General features: G+C 34.0%; 1 protein-coding gene across 12 annotated transcripts in view; it reads right to left on the reverse strand.

Annotated features, from left to right (window-relative positions):
- The window catches only part of Kiaa1328 (KIAA1328 ortholog), a 254,580-nt gene that overhangs the window by 111,167 nt on the left and 123,055 nt on the right, over positions 1 to 20,358 (reverse strand). For 10 of the 12 annotated variants that reach the window (XM_021726528.3, XM_013358742.4, XM_078030103.1 and 7 more), the window contains one exon: positions 4,108 to 4,230. The exons of the other annotated variants lie outside the window; for them this stretch is intronic. In XM_021726528.3, coding sequence (XP_021582203.2) covers positions 4,108 to 4,230 — 123 coding nt within the window. The remainder of the gene's footprint in view (positions 1 to 4,107; positions 4,231 to 20,358) is intronic. 12 annotated transcript variants of the gene reach the window in all.

Raw genomic sequence — 20,358 nt, forward strand, 5'->3', positions numbered from 1 at the left:
GAAACGCAGGAAAGAAAACCTTCACCAACATGGCACAATGGGAAGGGAAAATGAGATCCAGCATTTCAGCAGGATTTTTAGGCTTAAATGGAGGAAAAATTGGGGCAAGGGTGAGAGGTCTGAATAATTAAACAGTTTTGGTCAAACTATGTTCTGGCCGATCATTATTTCAGTTCTGGTTCTGTGAGATAGTTCTGGAGAAATTTTTATCACTTGAGGGGTTAATTTCTATTTGTTGTGCAGGATGTTTACCAGACTAGTGATTCTGGAATTGAATGTCTCACTACAAATCCTGCTCTTCCATTACTCCATGTTATCACTTAAAAAAAAAAAAAAAAAAAAAACACTTCTTTAATGTTCACTTCAGTTAATGATCACAAGGCGATGCCCATATAACCATTATCCAAGAACTTAAACACTGCTTGCAGGGAGACCTTTCATGGCTGTTCTATCCCTCCTGCCAAAGGGAATGAGTATATTAAGTTTTACCTGATTAATTTCTTTGCTTCAATTCTTCTCTAATTAGATATCCATACCAGAGTTTAGTTTTATCTGTTTATTTTTTTAAGTATAAATGAAACCACATGATATATATTCTTTTGTGTGTGGCATTTTTAATCCAACATTATATTTGTTAAATTAATCTATGCTGCTGTATGTACCTGTTTTTTTTTTTTTAAGACTATACAACAGAATCCAGAAAACTTTTTCAAGAAAGGGACAAAGAGTATATATTTTAAGCCTTGCAGGCCATACATACAGTCCTTGTCACTGCTACCTGGCTCTGCTTTTATGATGCAAAAGTACAAGATAACACATGAATGAACGTATCTAGATGTATTCTAGTAAAACCTTATTTATGAACAATGAAATTTAACTTTCATGTGATTTTCCCATTCTATGAGATATTATTCTCTCTTCCTACATCCTAATGTAAAAAAAACACACAGTGGGCTAGATTTGGCCAGCTGTTGTTTGTCAACTGAACTTGATGACTACATTGAATGTTCTCCCAATTACATATTTGTATACACTAAGATACACTCAAAATCCAATAAGAAAACTATGCAGTATGACTTGACATACATATCATTTACAGGTTTTCTCTGTAACAAATATATGCTGAATTGGGTGCTTAATCAAAAATGAGAATGATATTTAGCAGAAAAGCATGCAAAGAAACACATAAAGATAGAAAAACTACAATTAAAAAAAAAAGTTTAGGCCAAAAGATTATCTATAGATCCCAACAGATAAAACAATTGGAATCACTATAGATAAAATAACTGCATTTACAGTAGTAGCATGTTTGGATCTGTCTTGAAACCTTGGACATTGCATTCTATGACATGTCACAAAAGAAAATGCAGGCATTTTTTAACTATGACAGAATTGGAGAATAATCTTTTAACTTGGGTGGCACAGACTAATGACTAGATGGAAAAACACCACTGAGAAAAGAACAAGTGTGAGGAGCAGTGCTATAATCCCAGTGGCTCAGGTTGAGGAGGCAGGAGGATCATGTGTTCAAAGACAGCCTCAGCAACTTAGTGAGGCCCTGAGCAACTCAGTGAGGCCCTATCTCTAAATAAAATATTTAAAAAGGCTGGGGATGTGGGTCAGTGGTTATGCATCGCTGGGTTTAATTCCCAGTGCCAAAAAAAGAAAAGAAAAAAAAAAACAGGTGTTGGGACTTGGCTTAGACACATGAAGAATTTTATAATACTAAAGATAATAAATTTCGGCTGGAGGATTTTCTGAAATCTTAAGATGCTATGATGCATTATATATGTTACTTATAACATAATCATGTGTGATATGATCATATATATATAAATACACACATATGTGTAAGCACATACATGAACACGTAAAAAATCACTTACTATTCTTAGGGTAATCCAGCATTTTCCCATGTTCTTACATGCTAACAAGCAATAAATGCAGAGTTACTTTGTGAAACACCATCAACAAGTAGTGATGTTTTGTAACCATCTTTATAGGACTGGCCAATCTCTCTGCTATAGACCCATAAGAAAGTAAACTAAAATGTAGCAATATTTTTTTGCAACAGGCTGTTATTAATTTTGGATTCTTAGGAAATGATTACTTCCAATGCATTCATGAGTTGCTATACAATAGTCAATAGTACCAATGGGTCTTATTGGTATTCATTTCTTTTGATGGTAAATAATCATTTTCCTATTCTGGAAGGTAACCTATTAATGATTTTTGTTTTCCCACTGACAGCCTTATAAAATTTTTGTAACTTTAAAAATTTCCTCTTTATTTTATTGCAAATTCAGCAGTTCAAAGAACTAAATAAATACTTCTAAACCCAAACTACTGTGTGTGGAGGAAGTCACTATATTTCCCAACGAATGTGGAGTTAATGTGGATTAAGGGACAGAATGACATGCTGCATTTTTAACATTGGGTATACATAGACCAGTTGTCAAACTGACAGAAAATACGTAATGCAACAGCTGCACTGTGTGGTTTGCCAAAATCTCGTCCCAGATAAATGTTCATTCTCCCTAGCGCAATTAACTCTCCTATACTGGCAGATTTTGCTAGAAGATCATCAAGGTAGATTACCTTCCAGCATTATGAACTAAATACTTACAGGTGTTATATCATCAGTTAAAACTTATAAACTCTTGCATTTAGTAAGACATCCAGGCAAATGAATCTTCTAATTTATGAATTATTTATAAGAAATTCACAGCATGCTCCTGGCGTCATCCATGGCCTTTTCCAGGTCATATGACACCAATTAGAGCTGAATTTTAAATTATTCAATAACCTGAACTCTCTTGTCATTTAACATATAGATATCAATGCAGTAAACAAGTTAAATCTAATGGGCCCTAGAGGTTTAAGCTCTTCTACAGTGCAACAGCTAAAGCAGTAGGCCATCAGTGGAAGAGAAAATAACAGAATGCAGCAGTTGAACACATTTGCAAAGCTCTAATAACTTATTCTAGTTCCCATAGGGACTGTGGCACAACTTACGAATATTGAATCTAAAAGACATTAAAGTCAATACTTATGAGATTTAAAAGAATATAGGCACACAGAAGGCACAAGATAACACACAAATGACAGAACACTAGCAACAAGTACCAAATGCCATACTGAGTCCTAGGATATACACACAATAGGATTGCCAACATTTTTTTAAATAGTAACTCAGTAACTACCAGACTCTAAATCATTACTACATTTACCCAAACTTGGAATTTGTTGAGTTGCTATACAAATGAATAGGCAGCATGGAATAATTGACAGTATAATCCAGTTTGAGGTCATAGACTATGATTGGAATTCCATAACCGTTACTTAAAAGTTGTTATTTTAGGCAAGTTATTTTACTTCTCTTAAGTAGTTTAGTTATTTGTAAAGAAGGAGTTGGGTTTGATGATTTCTATGGTTTATGCTATTTTTAAGAGCTTAAAAAACAGGGATTAGGTTGTTATACTCCAAGGAAATGAGAGAAATTAAAAAGGACTGGCTGAGAAATCATACCATTCAGTAAATACTATCAACTGACTGACCTATAACAAAATTACTGAATATTCTTTGGTTCTATTTCCTCTAGAAAATTCCAGATTTAACTTACTGCCTTATGACTAATATACTAAAGAATTTAAATCATTACCTTGACTTATATGTTTGGCTCCTAGATTTGAAATACACAACTGAAGAATGAATAAGGCAAATGCATAGTTGTGGTGATGATATTAAATATTTTGAATGGATTAAAATGGGACAACCATTCACCACAGCCATGTTACTGACTCAAAATGCATTCACATATGATTTTAATCACACAAAAAAGTAGGTTTAAACATAAGTTTTCTAAATCTACGTGAGGAAACAGAAGCATAAAGCTAATTTTAATTATTTAATGAAGTCATAAAATGGTAAAATAATTTTTTATAGAAAATCAGATAAATGAAAGACAAAGTAACACCCAAGTAGAAGTGGCGAGAACAACCTTCAGAGATACAAAATGAAAACAAAACATATTTCAAGGATAAAGCCAATTGGTACTTATTTCAGTTAAAAATGCAGTACTAGACAATAATCCATAGGAGGTCATACATCAATCATTTTTCTTTTGCCATCATCCTCTTGGTGTTCATGGGTTATATCCTTGAGCTCACAAAGGGCACTCCCATGGTTGTTCAATGACTTCTCTCGTGTCCCTCCAATAACAATCAGTCTCTAGAATGGAAACAAGAATTGTATGTAGACAGATGTTTCAATGCAGTCTTATTTTTATGAAGGAGCAAACAAGATGAGTTTGAATCAAAAGAAGGAAAGTTTTAACACAAAATTCTTCAGAAATTTTCTAGTGAATATAAAGTTAACACTGTGAGTGTGACCAACTGTCCCTGAAATGTAGCTCAGCGTTTACACTGCATTTATGCTACTGGCTGAGAGGGAAAAGTATTTGCACTGTATTTCTAAGAAAAGATAGTGAAAAAAAACTCTCCCAGAAAAGCAGTATTTAAGAAATACCAAGAAGTATAACCAAACAAGAGGAATGAAAAACCAGATTGCTATTTATTAACTAGATTTCTCAAAGTGAATCACTGTTCTGTTATTAAAGACCAGAATCTTTCTGAAGCTTCATACTCATTTTTCCTCTGTAGAAGTAGCTAGAAGAGACCTAGTGAGAAGCATCTGTGAAAGCATAGAGGTCTTTACAGGGCCAGCACTTTCTGGGAGACTCAATTGTTTAGAATTTAGTTATACAGTACTGAATCTTGATTCTTTAAAAATTAGGCCATTGTTTATTAGCTGGTTTAATTTATTGTTAAAAAAACCCAAGATATTTAGCTTGGAATTCAATAAAAAAAAATTAGTAACTTAACTGCCTACTGTTCAAATGCCCTGACTCCTTTTTCTATTCTTCAAAATTGTATTGGCACCACTTCCTTCTTTGTGGTTTTCCTATTCTCTCAGCTCAAATTATTTATGCCTTCCTAGATACCCCAAGAGCACTTTATTCATTCTTTACTATTGAACTTATTTCATTCTGCTCCACTGTAGTTAAATGCTGTTTTCACATCTCTAAGTTTTGTTGTGTGTTTAAGTATTTATAGACTTTTCTCTAAATGGAAACTGTGAACTCTTTGAGAGAAGACACCATGTAAGCTGTTTACTGCTACCTCCTCAATAAGACACAATACACGCTCAATAAATACTAGTTTTTATCTTAAATTTATTTATTTATATTTTTCATAGAGTTCGGTTCCTTTCCAATATGTTATATGGAACCTGAAGACTGGGACAATTTTCTTTTTAATCTCCTATTTCAACGATACCTTCCTTTACAAATAAGACACTTAATGAATATTTTTTGAAGAACTATTATGCAGGATGAAGAAGCAACAGGAGCTAAATGGCCCAGCTTGTACCCTAAAGGGCTTGATGGTTAACTTATCATAAAATTTAATGTACTCCAGGAGTCATTTACCCTGTATATTTTCTTAAGAGTATTTAAAATTGAATAAAAAGTTCTTAAGCATAATAAAAATCCCAACTATGTCTTACACTGCTCAGAGAAAATTTTTTTAATAAAAGAATCTAGAACCTATTTAGTTTAAATCTGTGAAATAGTAAATCAAAGGGTTTTGGGGATAAGAGTTTCAACTTAAGCACAGACATTTTCTAAAATATTCCTTTAAGTGTTTAAAACCAGAAGTGCATTTAAAGACTATAAAATGTGTGCTAAATTAAACAAAATTTAGGATAATTAACAGATTGTAAGATATAAGACCTGAACAAAAGGCAACTGCCTAATATTTCTACTTTTGTGTTAAAAAAAAAAATCAGGGGCTGGGGATGTGGTAGCACTCTTGCCTGGCATGTGTGGGGCACTGGGTTCGATCCTCAGCACCACATAAAAATAAAATAAAGATGTTGTATCCACCTAAAACTAAATAATAAATATTAAAAAATTCTCTCTCTCTTTAAAAAAATACAGATATCTCTTGTATTATAAACAAGGAGGGTACATCTTGAGACATACAATATTATGTTCAAAGAAGATTCATGAAACTTTGGAACAAGCAGGGCTTTAAAAGTTAACTGCATTTTCCCCCCAAAACCTTTTTCTGTTAATGGTGTCATATGAAGTATAAAAAGATAATAACAAATATTGTCCTGTAACTATTTTTTAAAAACTCAAATATTTTCCTTCTGTTCCATGCTTTGGGTGCTACTCCAGTACTAAATGTGGGAGTTATGATGTGGACATTTTGGTGGGAATGATTTTTACAATAATTAAATGAGAGATACAGAGGAAAGAATAAAAGTCCTACAGTCAAAAGCCAAATATTGCACATTTGTCTAACAACATAAAGGAATCATTTATATAAACAATATTATGGATAAACACTTTCAGAATTCTTATCCTCACTTTCTATAAAATCTTACACATTGGGATGGGAAGACAGGACTGAAATCTGGAAGTATCTGCCAGGTATAGTATACTAGGTGTCAGGAATATAAGGCTTGATAAGACAGAGCCCCAACCTTCAAGACCCTGAAATTTTGACTAAGGAGGGAAATGTTTTATGAGATAAAGTTTATCAAGAGTGTTATATGCAAAGAGCAGTAGTAGAAAAATTAGTCTTCAGTTGAGGCAGAAGAGGGGAAGGTTTTTGCAAGACAGTTGACATTTAAACTACATTTTGGAAGAAAGACTGGAGTTGATTAATGTTAAAGGAATGGTAAGTGTGTATAGAATAGGACATTTCAGACAAAGTGGAAAATATAAGGAGAAGAATATGGATTATGAAAATGAGTATGTATAGTGAACTCTAAGGAGTCCAGAACATGTATAAAACTGTGACAGCTTATACTGTGCACAAATATGGTCTGGAGGTTTTGTGAGTTCTGACAGCACAGAAGCAATAGGAAACATTTTACCACATACATCAGAATATAAACAAACACACTGGTTCTTCATTTACAAAGTATTGTTATTAAAAAATCAATAAATTAAATAGCATGTTTGGAAATCTGGTAAAAAAAGTAAAGTGAATTTTACAGAGGTAAATGAATAAAATTTTGAGATTATTTTATTTATCTTTGGTAATACATTAGTCAACAACAGATACCAACAACTTTTACTATAATGTTAAGATTATATTGAGTGGGAAAGTTCTGTTGAGAATTTGCAACAGACCTTAAGTGTTTTGCAACATAAGGAAGTAATTTGGAGTCAATTTTTAAAGACAGAGCTATTTAACTAATCTAATTTATTTATCTGATATCTTTGGTATTTTTTAACTGATTTTTAATTATTACATGCAGAGTGAAAATTTAACATGGTCTTCAATGGCAGATAAGACTGGAGAGCAAAAATGAATGGCAGTAGTGTGGAAAAGTCACTAGAGATTGTTATGTCCTATTCCATCCTTTCCATGAAGTAAATGATGATATTGATTACTGTGCATTTGTGAAAAATTATCACTGAACTCCCTTTAAATTTAATGTTTTAAAATTTATTTTCCATCAAATGAAGATCTATTCACAGAAAATTCATTTCCTTCACTGAAAGAATTTAAATTTAACCACAGTTTTGTAAGATGAATTGTTGAAACTAGTTAATAGTAAAGGACTGGAGATAAATTTTGAAGACACCAGAACTTCCTTCACTTTGAACAAAAGTTAAAAGCTATGAGTGAATATTCTGAGCCTATTGAAATTTCTTTAAAATCTCTTCTTTCATTCCTAGAAATATATCATTGTGAGTTTTATCTAACATAAGTATTAATAAAACAAAAAAATATTCTATTATTATTAACACCCCACTGCACAGACTACCGATCTAGGAACAAACTTGTTTATCATATTAAAAACTCTAAATATTGGCATATAGTGCAATTAATATATATGGGTCTCATTCAAAGTGTGTAAAGGCATTTGTTATGGGACAATTGTGACTTTGCACATACATTTTCTTAAAATTGCAAATAAAAAGTGATGAGTAAGTCATTCTCATGTTAATCAACTGTGTATATATATATATGTTTTCAATTCAAGGTTTTGTAATTTCTTTAGTCCTGTTGCATTTGTTCAGTTTGTTTAATGAAATAAAACTTATGATTATTAAAACTATTAATAAGAATATGTCATTTATTTCATTTTTCTAGTAGTTCATTTGTAAGGAATTTTACACAAATTTTATTAGTCCATGGAGGTTAAAAACAAAATATTTCAAGCCTGGTTCTTCGTCACACACAGTTTAGTTTAAGAAGAACTGACCTAAATCATCCAGAATCCAATCAGTTTTGTGTAACATTGTTTTGAAAAAGTGGATTTGTTCCAAAGTGATTTATATATTAGGAAAAAATATGAACATAAAATTTCATGTCTGCTTATGCACAATTCATTTTGTCGAAAAGACTAGGTGAACACTGAAAATGGAACCATGTAGGCATTTACAAAATGCACAAAACTGAAACTACCAATCATCTCAGTTATACTTAAGCTTATACTTAGTTAAACTTTGTGCTTTGCTATTCTTTCCCATTTGTGAACTTTTCAATATAAGAAAAGTCAATCAATATCCCCCAAATGACTGAACATCTTGGTTACAAAACACCAAGCAGTAAGTGTAAAAGAGAAGCTTCAAGCATTGAGAAGAAGGGTGAGCAACAAGCACAAATGAATCCCCATTGAGGACTATAAGAGACAACTCTGTAAAAAATAAAAAAACTCACAAACCCATAAAGCCTCTGGCTGATATAATTTCAAGGACTATGAAGTCAATAAGAACAAGTCCTAGGGAAATAAAAGAAATGGAGAGTGGTGAGCCTTTGGAATGAAGACCAAAGAGCAAAATAATTGATTTCATAAAGAAGTAGGGCTCTATTTACAACGATCTTAAATGTAAATCACCACATGTAAAAGTGGCTCTTTTTTATGCTAGTAATGATTGGGTTAGTGGTTTCAAAAATAGCACTTCAACTGCCTAGCAAAGCTAAGAGTATAGATATAAAGTTGCAAAACAATTTTTAGCAGATAATTGGAGAAGGCTACACGTTGAATTAAATTTTCAGTTTTGATAAAACAGGTAGATATTAAAAAGGCAAACCTCAAAAGACCTATATCCCAAATCCAGAAAAATATGCTTCAGAATTTAAGGCCAAAATATTACTTAGAATTTTAGTGCCAACTCCTACTTTAGAGTGCTAACATTCTACAGCTGCTATTACAACTTTTCTTCTTGTTTCTGATAACCCTGCTTTTACCACTTCATGGTGAGTCACAAGCTGCAACTCTTACAGCATCTATTTCAACAAACCAACCTCAGGTATATTTCAAGGCAAGCTGCCAAATTTATTATATGTCTACACATGTATTTTTAACATTTAACATGTATGAAACTTTCATATTATTTTTACTAGATCCTTATTTTAAAAAATATTTTTAGTTATAGATGGACACAATAACTTTATTTTAGTTTTTCTTTTTTTTAATGTGGTGCTGAGGATTGAACCCAGTGCCTCACAGATGCTAGGCAAGTGCTCTGCCATTGAACCACAACCCCAACCCAGATCCTTATTATTATTATTATTTAAAGTGAGGCTTTAAGTTTTTAAATGTTGTGCCCCTAATCCATTTTCTTCACAAGCCATTTTTATTGTGTCATTTTGCGTAGCATGTTTATATTGAGAAATACACGTCAGTTTATAGAACTGAATTATTACTTCTACTTGCCCATTTCCCTACTGCCTCCAAGTTCCAGTAAAGGAATAGAGATAATGAATAACTTAAACAGTGTACTTGAAACAGTATCTACATTCTCTGTAATCCCAGGGTCTATTGCTATACATTTTAAAGGTAAAAAGGGATACTCTTAACAATATATCTAGGAACTCCTCCTACTTAGTCCTCAAAAACAAACAAACAAACAAACAAAGAATGTTAAATGGAGCTTTAAATAAGTTAGAAAGTAAAATGCTTGAAGTGTTAGTCCATGATTTATGATATTATATATCAATATTATTGTCCTTGATGTTGGAATCTGAGATGCCTTAAAATATGTACCTTTCCCATAAGCCATAAGGCTTTACTGTGTGATTTTGCACAGCATGGTTACCTTTAGAAACATGTTACCTTATAGCAGAACTGACTTACAATCAGAAATTTAACAGGGATATTGGGAAAGGAGATAGTTAACTGGGAGTTCTGATAAGCTCCTTATATACCCAATGGTTCAGAAGGAAATATCCATGCTCAAGTTTGGGAGCACATTCAATAGAGACTAGAGAGGGTCCTTAACTATCAACATATTGAATTTAATATCTTACCATGCAGATATGAGAAGGCACGGTAGAAAGAAAAGCCATTCCCCAGCTCATAGTCATTGGCACAGGGTGGAAGCCAGTGTATGAGCATACCCTTTGGTAAATATCTGGCTTTTTGCTAGTTAAACTACAATATTCTGGGTTGTCCTCTATGAAGCTGAGCTTTAAAAAAATGCTGAGATATCAATGGACAGAATGTAGGGGAGATAAACCCTACAGAATGAATCCAAGCAAGTCATCAAACAAACAAAAAGGCAGTGTCAACAACTTTCAAAAGAAGGGAATGGAAGTCTGAGTTGCTACAATATATTAAATGAAATATCCAGTTTTCAATAGAAAATTACAAGAACTATAAAAATAGAAAAGAGAGATCCATATTAAGAAAAAAATTGCAAACTAAATGTGTGTGGGGTGTTCAAATATTAGATTTACAAAGACTTCAAAGCAGTTACTATAAATGTGTTGAAAGACTTAATAACAAAAGAGCACCTGACACGTTTAATTATTAAAGGAAAGTATGATGATGGTAATAAAAACAAATAGAGAATCTCAATAAAGAAACAAGATTGAAAAAACAAATAGTACATGGAAACAGTGGAGTTGAAAAGTACAATAAATGAAATGAAAAATCAGTAGATGGTTTTAACAGCAGATGTGAAATAGCAGGAGTCAGAATCAGTTAATAATTTTAAAAAGACCAATACAGATTATTTTGCAACACAAAGGGCAAGGAAAAAAAGTGATGAAAAATTACAAGTCTCAGAGACCTGTGGGACACCAAACATACTCTTATACAGACATATGCCACATAATGACTGCTATGGTTTAGATATGTGGTGTCCTCCAAAACCTCATGTGTGAGACAATGCAAGAAAGCTTAGAGGTAAAATGATTGGGTTATGACAGCCTTAGCCCAATCAGTGAATTAATTCCCTGATAATGATTAACTGGTGTAACTTAAGGCAGGTAGGGTATGACAGGAGGAGATAGATTATTTGGGGCATGCCTTTAAAGTATATATTTTGTATCTGGTGAGTGGAGTTTTTCTACTTCTTGGTGTGATGTCTTGAGCCATCTCCCTCCATTATACTCTTCCACCATGACGTTTAGTCACACCTCAAGATCTGAGGAATGGAGGTGGCTGCCTATGGCTTGAACATCTAAAATTATTAGCCCCAAATAAACTTTTCCTTTTCTAATTGTTCTTGTCATATCTTTTAGTCACAGTAGTGAAAAAGCTGACTAAAACAATTATGTTTCACTCAATGACAGAAATACATATGACACTGGTACCAGGATACAATATAAATATATAAACATCAACTGTATTTCTATGTACTAACAATTGTATTTCTATATACTTTGCTTCTAGCTCTCTATGCAAGAGAAATGAAAACATGTCTACAAACAAAATTTGAAAATGGCCATTGATCATTACTCATAGTAGTTAAAAGAATGGAAAAAACAAAATTATCTATTAACTGGTGAATGGACAAAAAATGTGAGACTATCTAAAAAATTGAAGACCATTTACAAAAAAAAAAAAGGGCACAGACCACTGATACATGGTATGATGAGAATAAACCTAAAAATGATGATGGTGACAGAAACAAAACAAATGCATGTGGTTACCCATGATATTACTCCATTGATATGAAACACCCAGAAAAAGTAAATTCATAGATATAGAAAGCACATTAGTGGTTGCCTGGGCCCAATGGTAGAAGTAGGATGATTGCAAATGGGCATGAGAAATCCTTCTGGGGTGATCAAAGTATAACCATCACCACAAACCGGATTGTGGTGATGGTTATACAACACTATAAATTTACCAAAACCACTGAATTATATATGTAAAATGGGCACATTTTAAAATAAATCTGTTTAAAAAGACAACTTTCACTCATTTACTTATTAATATTTATTGACTGCATAAATCCACATAAAAATACCATTCTGAGTAACGTGGAACCATCAGTGAATGCAAAGCACCTGCTCTAATGAAACATTCTAGTATAAAGACATGAACACAAAATTAGGAGGTCACTGGTAAGTGGCATAAAGGTAATAAAAACAGGGCTATTTAACTGAGAGTGAAGTGAATGACAGAGCCTAATAAAACCTTACATCATCTGCTACTTGCCTTAGGATTTCTGCCATTTTTGCAAAATCTCATCTGTTATGATAGGTAACCTGTGTCATTAATGTGGAAGAGCCATACTTCAATTTTATTTCATTTCAGATGGGCCTTTAGAGTCTGTTAGTTGAAAAGTCATTTGATTCTGGGAGAGATTTATTACACAAAGCCTTATATGCTCTTGGCTATATGTAAATAGTGAACAATATAGTTTGTAGAAAACAGGTTGGAAAGAAGTTAACTGTAAGGACAATAGAAAATACAAGCACTTTAAATAGTGGGCCAGATGTTGTTTTCTTTACAGCTAAAAGTGAGTGATGATGAAAATTCAGATGAAAAGTTATTGCAAGAATATTTATAATATATATATTTTTAGGGTCTGAAGTCATTGTGACTTATATAAATTGGATACATCTTGGCTGAGGTCATTATTGGGGTGTTTATTTAAGCTGTTGTATTATTTGCAATAGCTTAAAGAGCACAAATTATAAATTAGTTCCTTAATCTAGACTAAATGCAAACTGAAAAAGGTAGAAACCCTGGTGATAGAGCACTGTACTGGAACAATTACTGCAGGAGTGTGTGTGTACCCTAAAATATCTTTGCAAGGGTGTGTGTATGTGCACATGTATGTGTGAACAACAACATAAACCTGGACTCTTGGGGCACTTTTCATGTGAAAAGAGAGAACAAACTTAGATATTTAAACTAGGAAGGTAGTCTAGGCAATGATTTTAAATAAAAAGAGCAGGTGGCTGTGAGCACGGACAAGGCATATTGGCAACATTATTCATGTTTCTCCATGTGTCAATAAGAACTAAACAACTCAAACTGTATGGAATATCTGTACATGCCAAAATGTCATCATCTGTTCAACACAGACCATCTGTCCTAATGAGTTGTACATAAAGGGTTTCCACCAATCAATCTCACCTCCGGAGACTGACACAACTTCAATAGGGACAGACACCCAAGGTCTATCAGACTTATTAGCTAAGTCCTAATCACCTACTGTAGTCAGCCTACTTTTATTACTTCAATGAAACCTTTCTCTTACAGAGATAAGGGTAGAAGAATATGCTTCTTCTCTAGTAGTATTTAAACTTGGATGTCACAAATGTGTTATCTGTCAATGCTCTCCAGAAACCACCCAGACCACCTGTGTTTCTTTTTACAGTGCAGCTTTCTGAGCAAAAGTGCTAGGCAGTAGCAACCATGCCCACTGATAATCAAATGTTTACATAATGGGGTAACTTTTTTTTTCTTGGCATTATTGGAAAAACAAGAAGCTCCCATTAAGATAAGGCCTTCCTAGTATTTTTAAGCACAAATCTGACTGTAAACAAAATTTTTCTTCTATGAAGGCAAGCTTTGAGGGAAATATAGTAAGAAAGCTGAGATGGCATGGAGAAATGGTAGCAGAGAAAAACAGAGAAGCAGAGGAAAGAAAACATAAGGATTAAGGGGGGAAAAAAGCAGCAACTTAAACCAGGAAAGGCTACACTGAAATAAACTGCATCGCTTTCATACATTTTAAACTGATTTTTTGAAAACCTTTTTAAGCTTAAAGGACTAATTTATACAGAAAACTGCATATTCCACTATCTCACTCTAAACCAAAATTAGTTTAAATCCCCTTAACAACACATATCAATCACAGAAAAAACACATCATATAAGAATGGATAAAACAGGAAAGAAGGAAAGACTTGAAGACCTGAAGGTAAATTTTGCTTATTTTCTATCTTAGAGATTCTTCTGGTTTTCCATCATTTGTGTGATTAAGTACATTGATTATCTTCTGATAGAAAATATTTCTGTCTGTACCAAGGAGATAATTTTGGAAAACATTCATAAGTCTCTGCATGTGAAAGGACTCACAAGCAATTTAATAAATGACATTTCCATTGCATTGGCATAGAAGTTCTTAAATGTTAGCTTTCATGAAATTCAACCTAACAAAAGAGGTGAAAGACTTATTCAATGAAAACTACAGAACCCTAAAGAGAGATATAGAAGAAGACCTTAGAAGATGGAAAAATATACCCTGTTCATGGATAGGCAGAACTAACATCATCAAAATGGCGATATTACCAAAAGTTCTCTATAAGTTCAATGCAATGCCAATCAAAATCCCGACAGTATTTCTTGTAGAAATAGATAAAACAATCATGAAATTCATATGGAAAAATAAAAGACCCAGAATAGCAAAAACAATAATAAGCAGGAAGTGTGAATCAGGCGGGATAGCGATACCAGACTACAAACTATACTATAGAGCAATAGTAACAAAAACAACATGGTACTGGTACCAAAACAGGCGGGTGGACCAATGGTACAGAATAGAGGACACAGAGACTAATCCACAAAGCTACAACTATCTTATATTTGATAAAGGAGCTAAAAGCATGCAATGGAGGAAGGATAGCATCTTCAACAAATGGTGCTGGGAAAACTGGAAATCCATATGCAACAAAATGAAATTGAATCCCTTTCTCTCACCATGCACAAAAGTTAACTCAAAATGGATCAAGGAGCTTGATATTAAATCAGAGACGTGGCATCTGATAGAAGAAAAAGTTGGCTATGATCTACATACTGTGGGGTCGGGCTCCAAATTCCTCAATAAGACACCCATAGCGCAAGAGTTAACAACTAGAATCAACAAATGGGACTTACTCAAACTAAAAAGTTTTTTCTCAGCAAAAGAAACAATAAGAGAGGTAAACAGGGAGCCTACATCCTGGGAACAAATCTTTACTCCTCACACTTCAGATAGAGCCCTAATATCCAGGACATACAAACAACTCAAAAAATTTAGACAATAAGATAACAAATAATCCAATCAACAAATGGGCCAAGGACCTGAACAGACACTTCTCAGAGGAGGACATACAATCAATCAATAAGTACATGAAAAAATGCTCACCATCACTAGCAGTCAGAGAAATGCAAATCAAAACCACCCTAAGATACCATCTCACTCCAGTAAGATTGGCAGCCATTAGGAAGTCCAACAACAACAAGTGCTGGAGAGGATGTGGGGAAAAGGGTACACTTGTTCATTGTTGGTGGGACTGCAAATTGGTGCAGCCAATTTGGAAAGCAGTATGGAGATTTCTTGGAAAGTTGGGAATGGAACCACCATTTGACCCAGCTATTCCCCTTCTCGGTCTATTCCCTAAAGACCTAATAAGAACATGTTACAGGGACACTGCTACATCGATGTTCATAGCAGCACAATTCACGATAGCAAGATTGTGGAACCAGCCTAGATGCCCTTCAATAGACGAATGGATAAAAAAATGTGGCATTTATACACAATGGAGTATTACTCTGCATTAAGAAACGACAAAATCATAGAATTTGGAGGGAAATGGATGGCATTGGAGCAGATTATGCTAAGTGAAGCTAGCCAATCCTTAAAAAACAAATGCCAAATGACTTCATTGATATAAGGGGAATAACTAAGGACAGGGTAGGGACGAAGAGCTAGAGAAGAAGATTAACATTAAACAGCGATGAGAGGTGGGAGGGAAAGAGAGAGAGAAGGGAAATTGCATGAAAATGGAAGTGGATCCTCACGGTTATACAAAATTACATATAAGAGGAAAGGAGGGGTAAGAGAAGAATAATACAAGTGGAAGAAATGATATACAGTAGAGAGGGTAGAGAGAGAAGAGGGGAGGGGAGGGGAGGGGGGATAGTAGAGAATAGGATAGACAGCTGAATACATCAGACACTAGAATGGCAATATGTAAATCAATGGAAGTGTAACTGATGTGATACAGCAATCTGTATACGGGGTAAATTTGGGAGTTCATAACCCACTTGAATCAAACTGTGAAATATGATATATTAAGAACTGTGTAATGTTTTGAACTACCAACAATAAAAAAAAATAATAAAAAAGAAAAAAAAAGAAATTCAACTAGTGAACTTTCTAAAGCAAAGATATCTGGGTCCCAACTCCAGACTTTCTATTTCAGTAAGTATGGGGTGGGACTTGACAATCTGCATTTTTAAAAAGCTGCCCAGGTAATGTTCATGCTTCTGGGAACCATTATATTGAGAACCACATATTAGTAAATGTCTTCAGACATCACGAATCAATTCTGATTCTGGGAAGTATCAATTAGGATTTTTTCTGTTTCCTCACTTCATACAATGGGGTGCACACAATTTCTTTCCCACCTCTGACCTCCTAAACATCAATCATTCATCCTTTTTTTGTGACTACTAGAACTAATTCTGTCTCATTAAATATCTTCCATATGTAAATTACTTTTCCATTAAAAGTCTTGTCTTGGTGGATTATATATAACTAAGGAAAGAAGACATTTGGAGTTCTTTTTCAAAAATAATAATTATTTTTTAGTTTTAGGTGGACACAAGATCTTTTTATTTTTATCTGGTGCTAAGGATTGAACCCAGTGCCTCATGCATGCTAGGCAAGCACTCTACCACTGAGCCACAACCCCAGCCCATATTTGAAGTCTTTTCCATTCCTGCTTTTTTCACATTTTATATCTATTATAATAATAATTATTATTATTATAATTATTATTATTATTATACTGGGGACTGAACTCAAAGGTGCTTAATCACTGAACCACATCCCTAACCCTTTTTTAATATTTTATTTAGAGACAGTGTCTTGTTGAGTTGATTGGGGCCTCACTAAGTTGCTGAGGCTGGCTTTGAACTTGTGATCCTTCTGCCTCAGCCTCCTGAGCCACTGGGATTAGAAGTGTGTGCTATTACACCTGGCTCCCAGCCCTTTTTTATACTTTCTTTTTGTGGTAAGCCGCCTCTGCTGCTTATGCAGATTATGGTCGCCATTACAAGATGGCGCTGGCTCCGCTGTGGTAGGTGACAAACAACTCCTTATTTGGGAGAGTTGGCGCATGGGTTTTCAGCACCCTATGAAAAAGTTCCACGTGGCAGCTTCGCATTGGGGCTTGAGATGCTATATTAAGGCTGGGAGGGGCATCCGAGGGATTAGTAGAAGAAATATCAAGGGCCTGAATAAACCGCTGAAAGAAGATTCCCGAGTTGCGTCTTCCTTGCGGGCAAGGGGTCGCGACACTTTTGAGACAGGGTCTTGCTTAGTTGTTCAGGGCTTCACTAAATTGCTGAGGCTGGCCTCAAACTTGTGCTCATCCTGCCTCAGCCTCCCAAGTTGCTGGGATTACAGGCATGTGCCACCATATTCATCTTAAGAGTATTTCTAAGAATCTTATACAAATGTTCAACATCTCTAGTGATTAGAGAAATGCAAATTAAAACTACATTGAGATTTCATCTGACTCTAGTCAGAATTGCAACTGTCAAGAATACAAGCAACAATAAATATTGGTGAGGATGAGGGGTGGGGGAAAGGGACACTTATACATTGCTGGTTGGACTGCAAACTGGTGCAGCCTCTATGGAAATCAGTATAGAGATTCCTCAGAAAATTTGGAATGGAACCACCATTTGACCTAGTTATTCCACTCCTAAGTATACACCCAAAGGACTTAAAATCAGCACACTATAGTGACGCAGTCACATCAATGTTTACAGCAGCTCAACTCACAATATAGCTGAGCTATGGAACCAACCTAAGTGCCCTTTAACTGATGAATGGATAAAGAAAATGAGGCGTATATATATACATAATTGAATATTACTCAGCCATAAAGAAGAATGAAATTATGGCATTTGCCAGTAAATAGACAAAACTAGAGACTATAATGCTAAGTGAAATAAACCAATCCCAAATAACCAAAGGCTAAATTTTGTCTCTGATATGTGGATGCTAGCACACAATAAGGTGGAGGGAGGGAAAAATAAAAGTTCACTGGATTAGACAAAAGGGAATGAATGAAGGGAACAGGGATGAAAATAGGAAAGAGTAAAATGAATTGGATATAACTTTCCTATGTTCATATATGAATAAATGACCAGTGTAACTCCATATCATGTACAACCACAAGAATGGGAAGTTATATTCCATGTATTTATAATATGTCTGAATACACTTTATTGTCATGTGTATCTAAACAGAACAGCAACAAAAAGAGTACCACACTTTGTATCCTGTGATCTTAAAAAGTTATGACTATGCTATTTGTAGTCCTTTGGATTTTCTACATAAAGGATCATAGCAGTCCTCTGTGCAGATTAACCAATTGTTTTTTCTAGAGAGCTTCTTCTCTGGAACACTATCCTACAACTTCTGGCCACTTCAACCTTCTTGTTCTGGTCTCTATATAACTTAGTAAGACTCATGTTCTGCTAGAATTTCCCTCTATAGAAATCAGGGCCCTTGTATTTGTTTGCCTTCTTCCAAGGATCATAGACTTGCACTGCCTGTTGTCCATTGTTGGAAACCAATTGTCTTAATATTTTGTCCAATATTCTAGCTGTGAAAATTGGTGAATAAGCATGTTCCCTGATATTCCAAATGGAATTTCTCACTGTAACTATCTTTTAAATGCAATGGTTAGATTTTACAATATAAATTTAGTATTCTTAGGAAAACAAAAAAGTTAGGTATAATGGAAAAAAAAAAGAGTCCTGATCTCATTGGACAAAAAAATGTGAAAATTTAAGGAAAGAAAAGTTATGTTTGTCAGGTTTATTGTAACATAATAATTAAAGAAATCCCAAATTGTTATATAATAGGAATTTTATAAGGAGTACTTATTTGAGGGGCCAAAATAATAAAAGTGAAGTAAATATTTAAATAAGAACCATAGAGACAGATATATTTCCTGAAGTCTTGGCTTTGGGGCTGGGAACCAAAGTTCATGGTTTTGATTCTAGGTTCAGTTATTCTGGGCAGATCCTGTATCTTCATTCGCATTTCCTTATAAGAATTAATTTAACCCCTAATAAAAATAACCTTGAGTCAACCCAAGGAAAGGTATTTCTCCGGGGTCAACTTTATGATACAGTACTTTGTGAAAATCTACTAATATGATTAAAGGATGATAAATGAAACCTAGTTACTAATGGGTTAATAACCTCCTGTACCCTAATGGTATATTCTTGTCATAAATACATTTGGTCTGGAAATAAAAGCTAGAGGGGAACAGTAAAGTTTGAGTACCTTCATACGAGAATAATAGAAATGTCAAAATGTTCAGATGAACTAGGGAGTAGAATATTTAATTAACATTGTGGAACAAAAGAACTATGAAGGCATAAACCCAAGAAGTTCAGTGAAACCCAAGCAGAAAAACTACAAAGAGAATACCACCAATGGACATCATGGTCATGCTGCTCAGAAGTAGTTACTGAAAGATTTTGAGAGCAGATTGAGAAAGATATTACCTACAGAGGAACCAAAAATTAAATGGGAGCAGAATCTCATTTAAAAAAATTAAGAAGAAAAGAAGAAATAATACAATATTTAAAAAATGGTAAAGGGGTTGAGGTTGTAGCTTAGTGGTAGAAAGCTTGCCTAATATTTGTAAAGCACTGGATTTAATCCTCAGAACCACATAAAAATAAATTAAATTATATTATTTTAAAAACAGATGGTGAAGGAAAGGAAAAAAGCACATGATAAACCAGAACTGTATAACTAGCAAAACTTCCTATAAAAATTAAAAGTAAGGGGCTGGCAACATAGTTCTGTGGTAGAGCACTTGTCTACCATGCATGAGGCCCTAGGTTCAATACTCAGTACTAAAAAAAAAAAAAAAAAGAAAGAAAGAAAGAAAAAGAGAGTGAAATAAACATTTTCAGAAAATAAAAAAAAATAATTAAATTTGCTGAGAATAATTGAATTCGCTTTTTCTATGAGGAATGTCAGCAGAATTTTGATTGAAATTGCATTAAATCTGTATAGTGCTTTTAGTAGTTTGGTCATTTTGATAATATTAATTCTGCCTATCCA

Source organism: Ictidomys tridecemlineatus, chromosome 13 (genome assembly GCF_052094955.1).
Source record: "Ictidomys tridecemlineatus isolate mIctTri1 chromosome 13, mIctTri1.hap1, whole genome shotgun sequence".
Lineage (NCBI taxonomy): Eukaryota > Metazoa > Chordata > Mammalia > Rodentia > Sciuridae > Ictidomys > Ictidomys tridecemlineatus.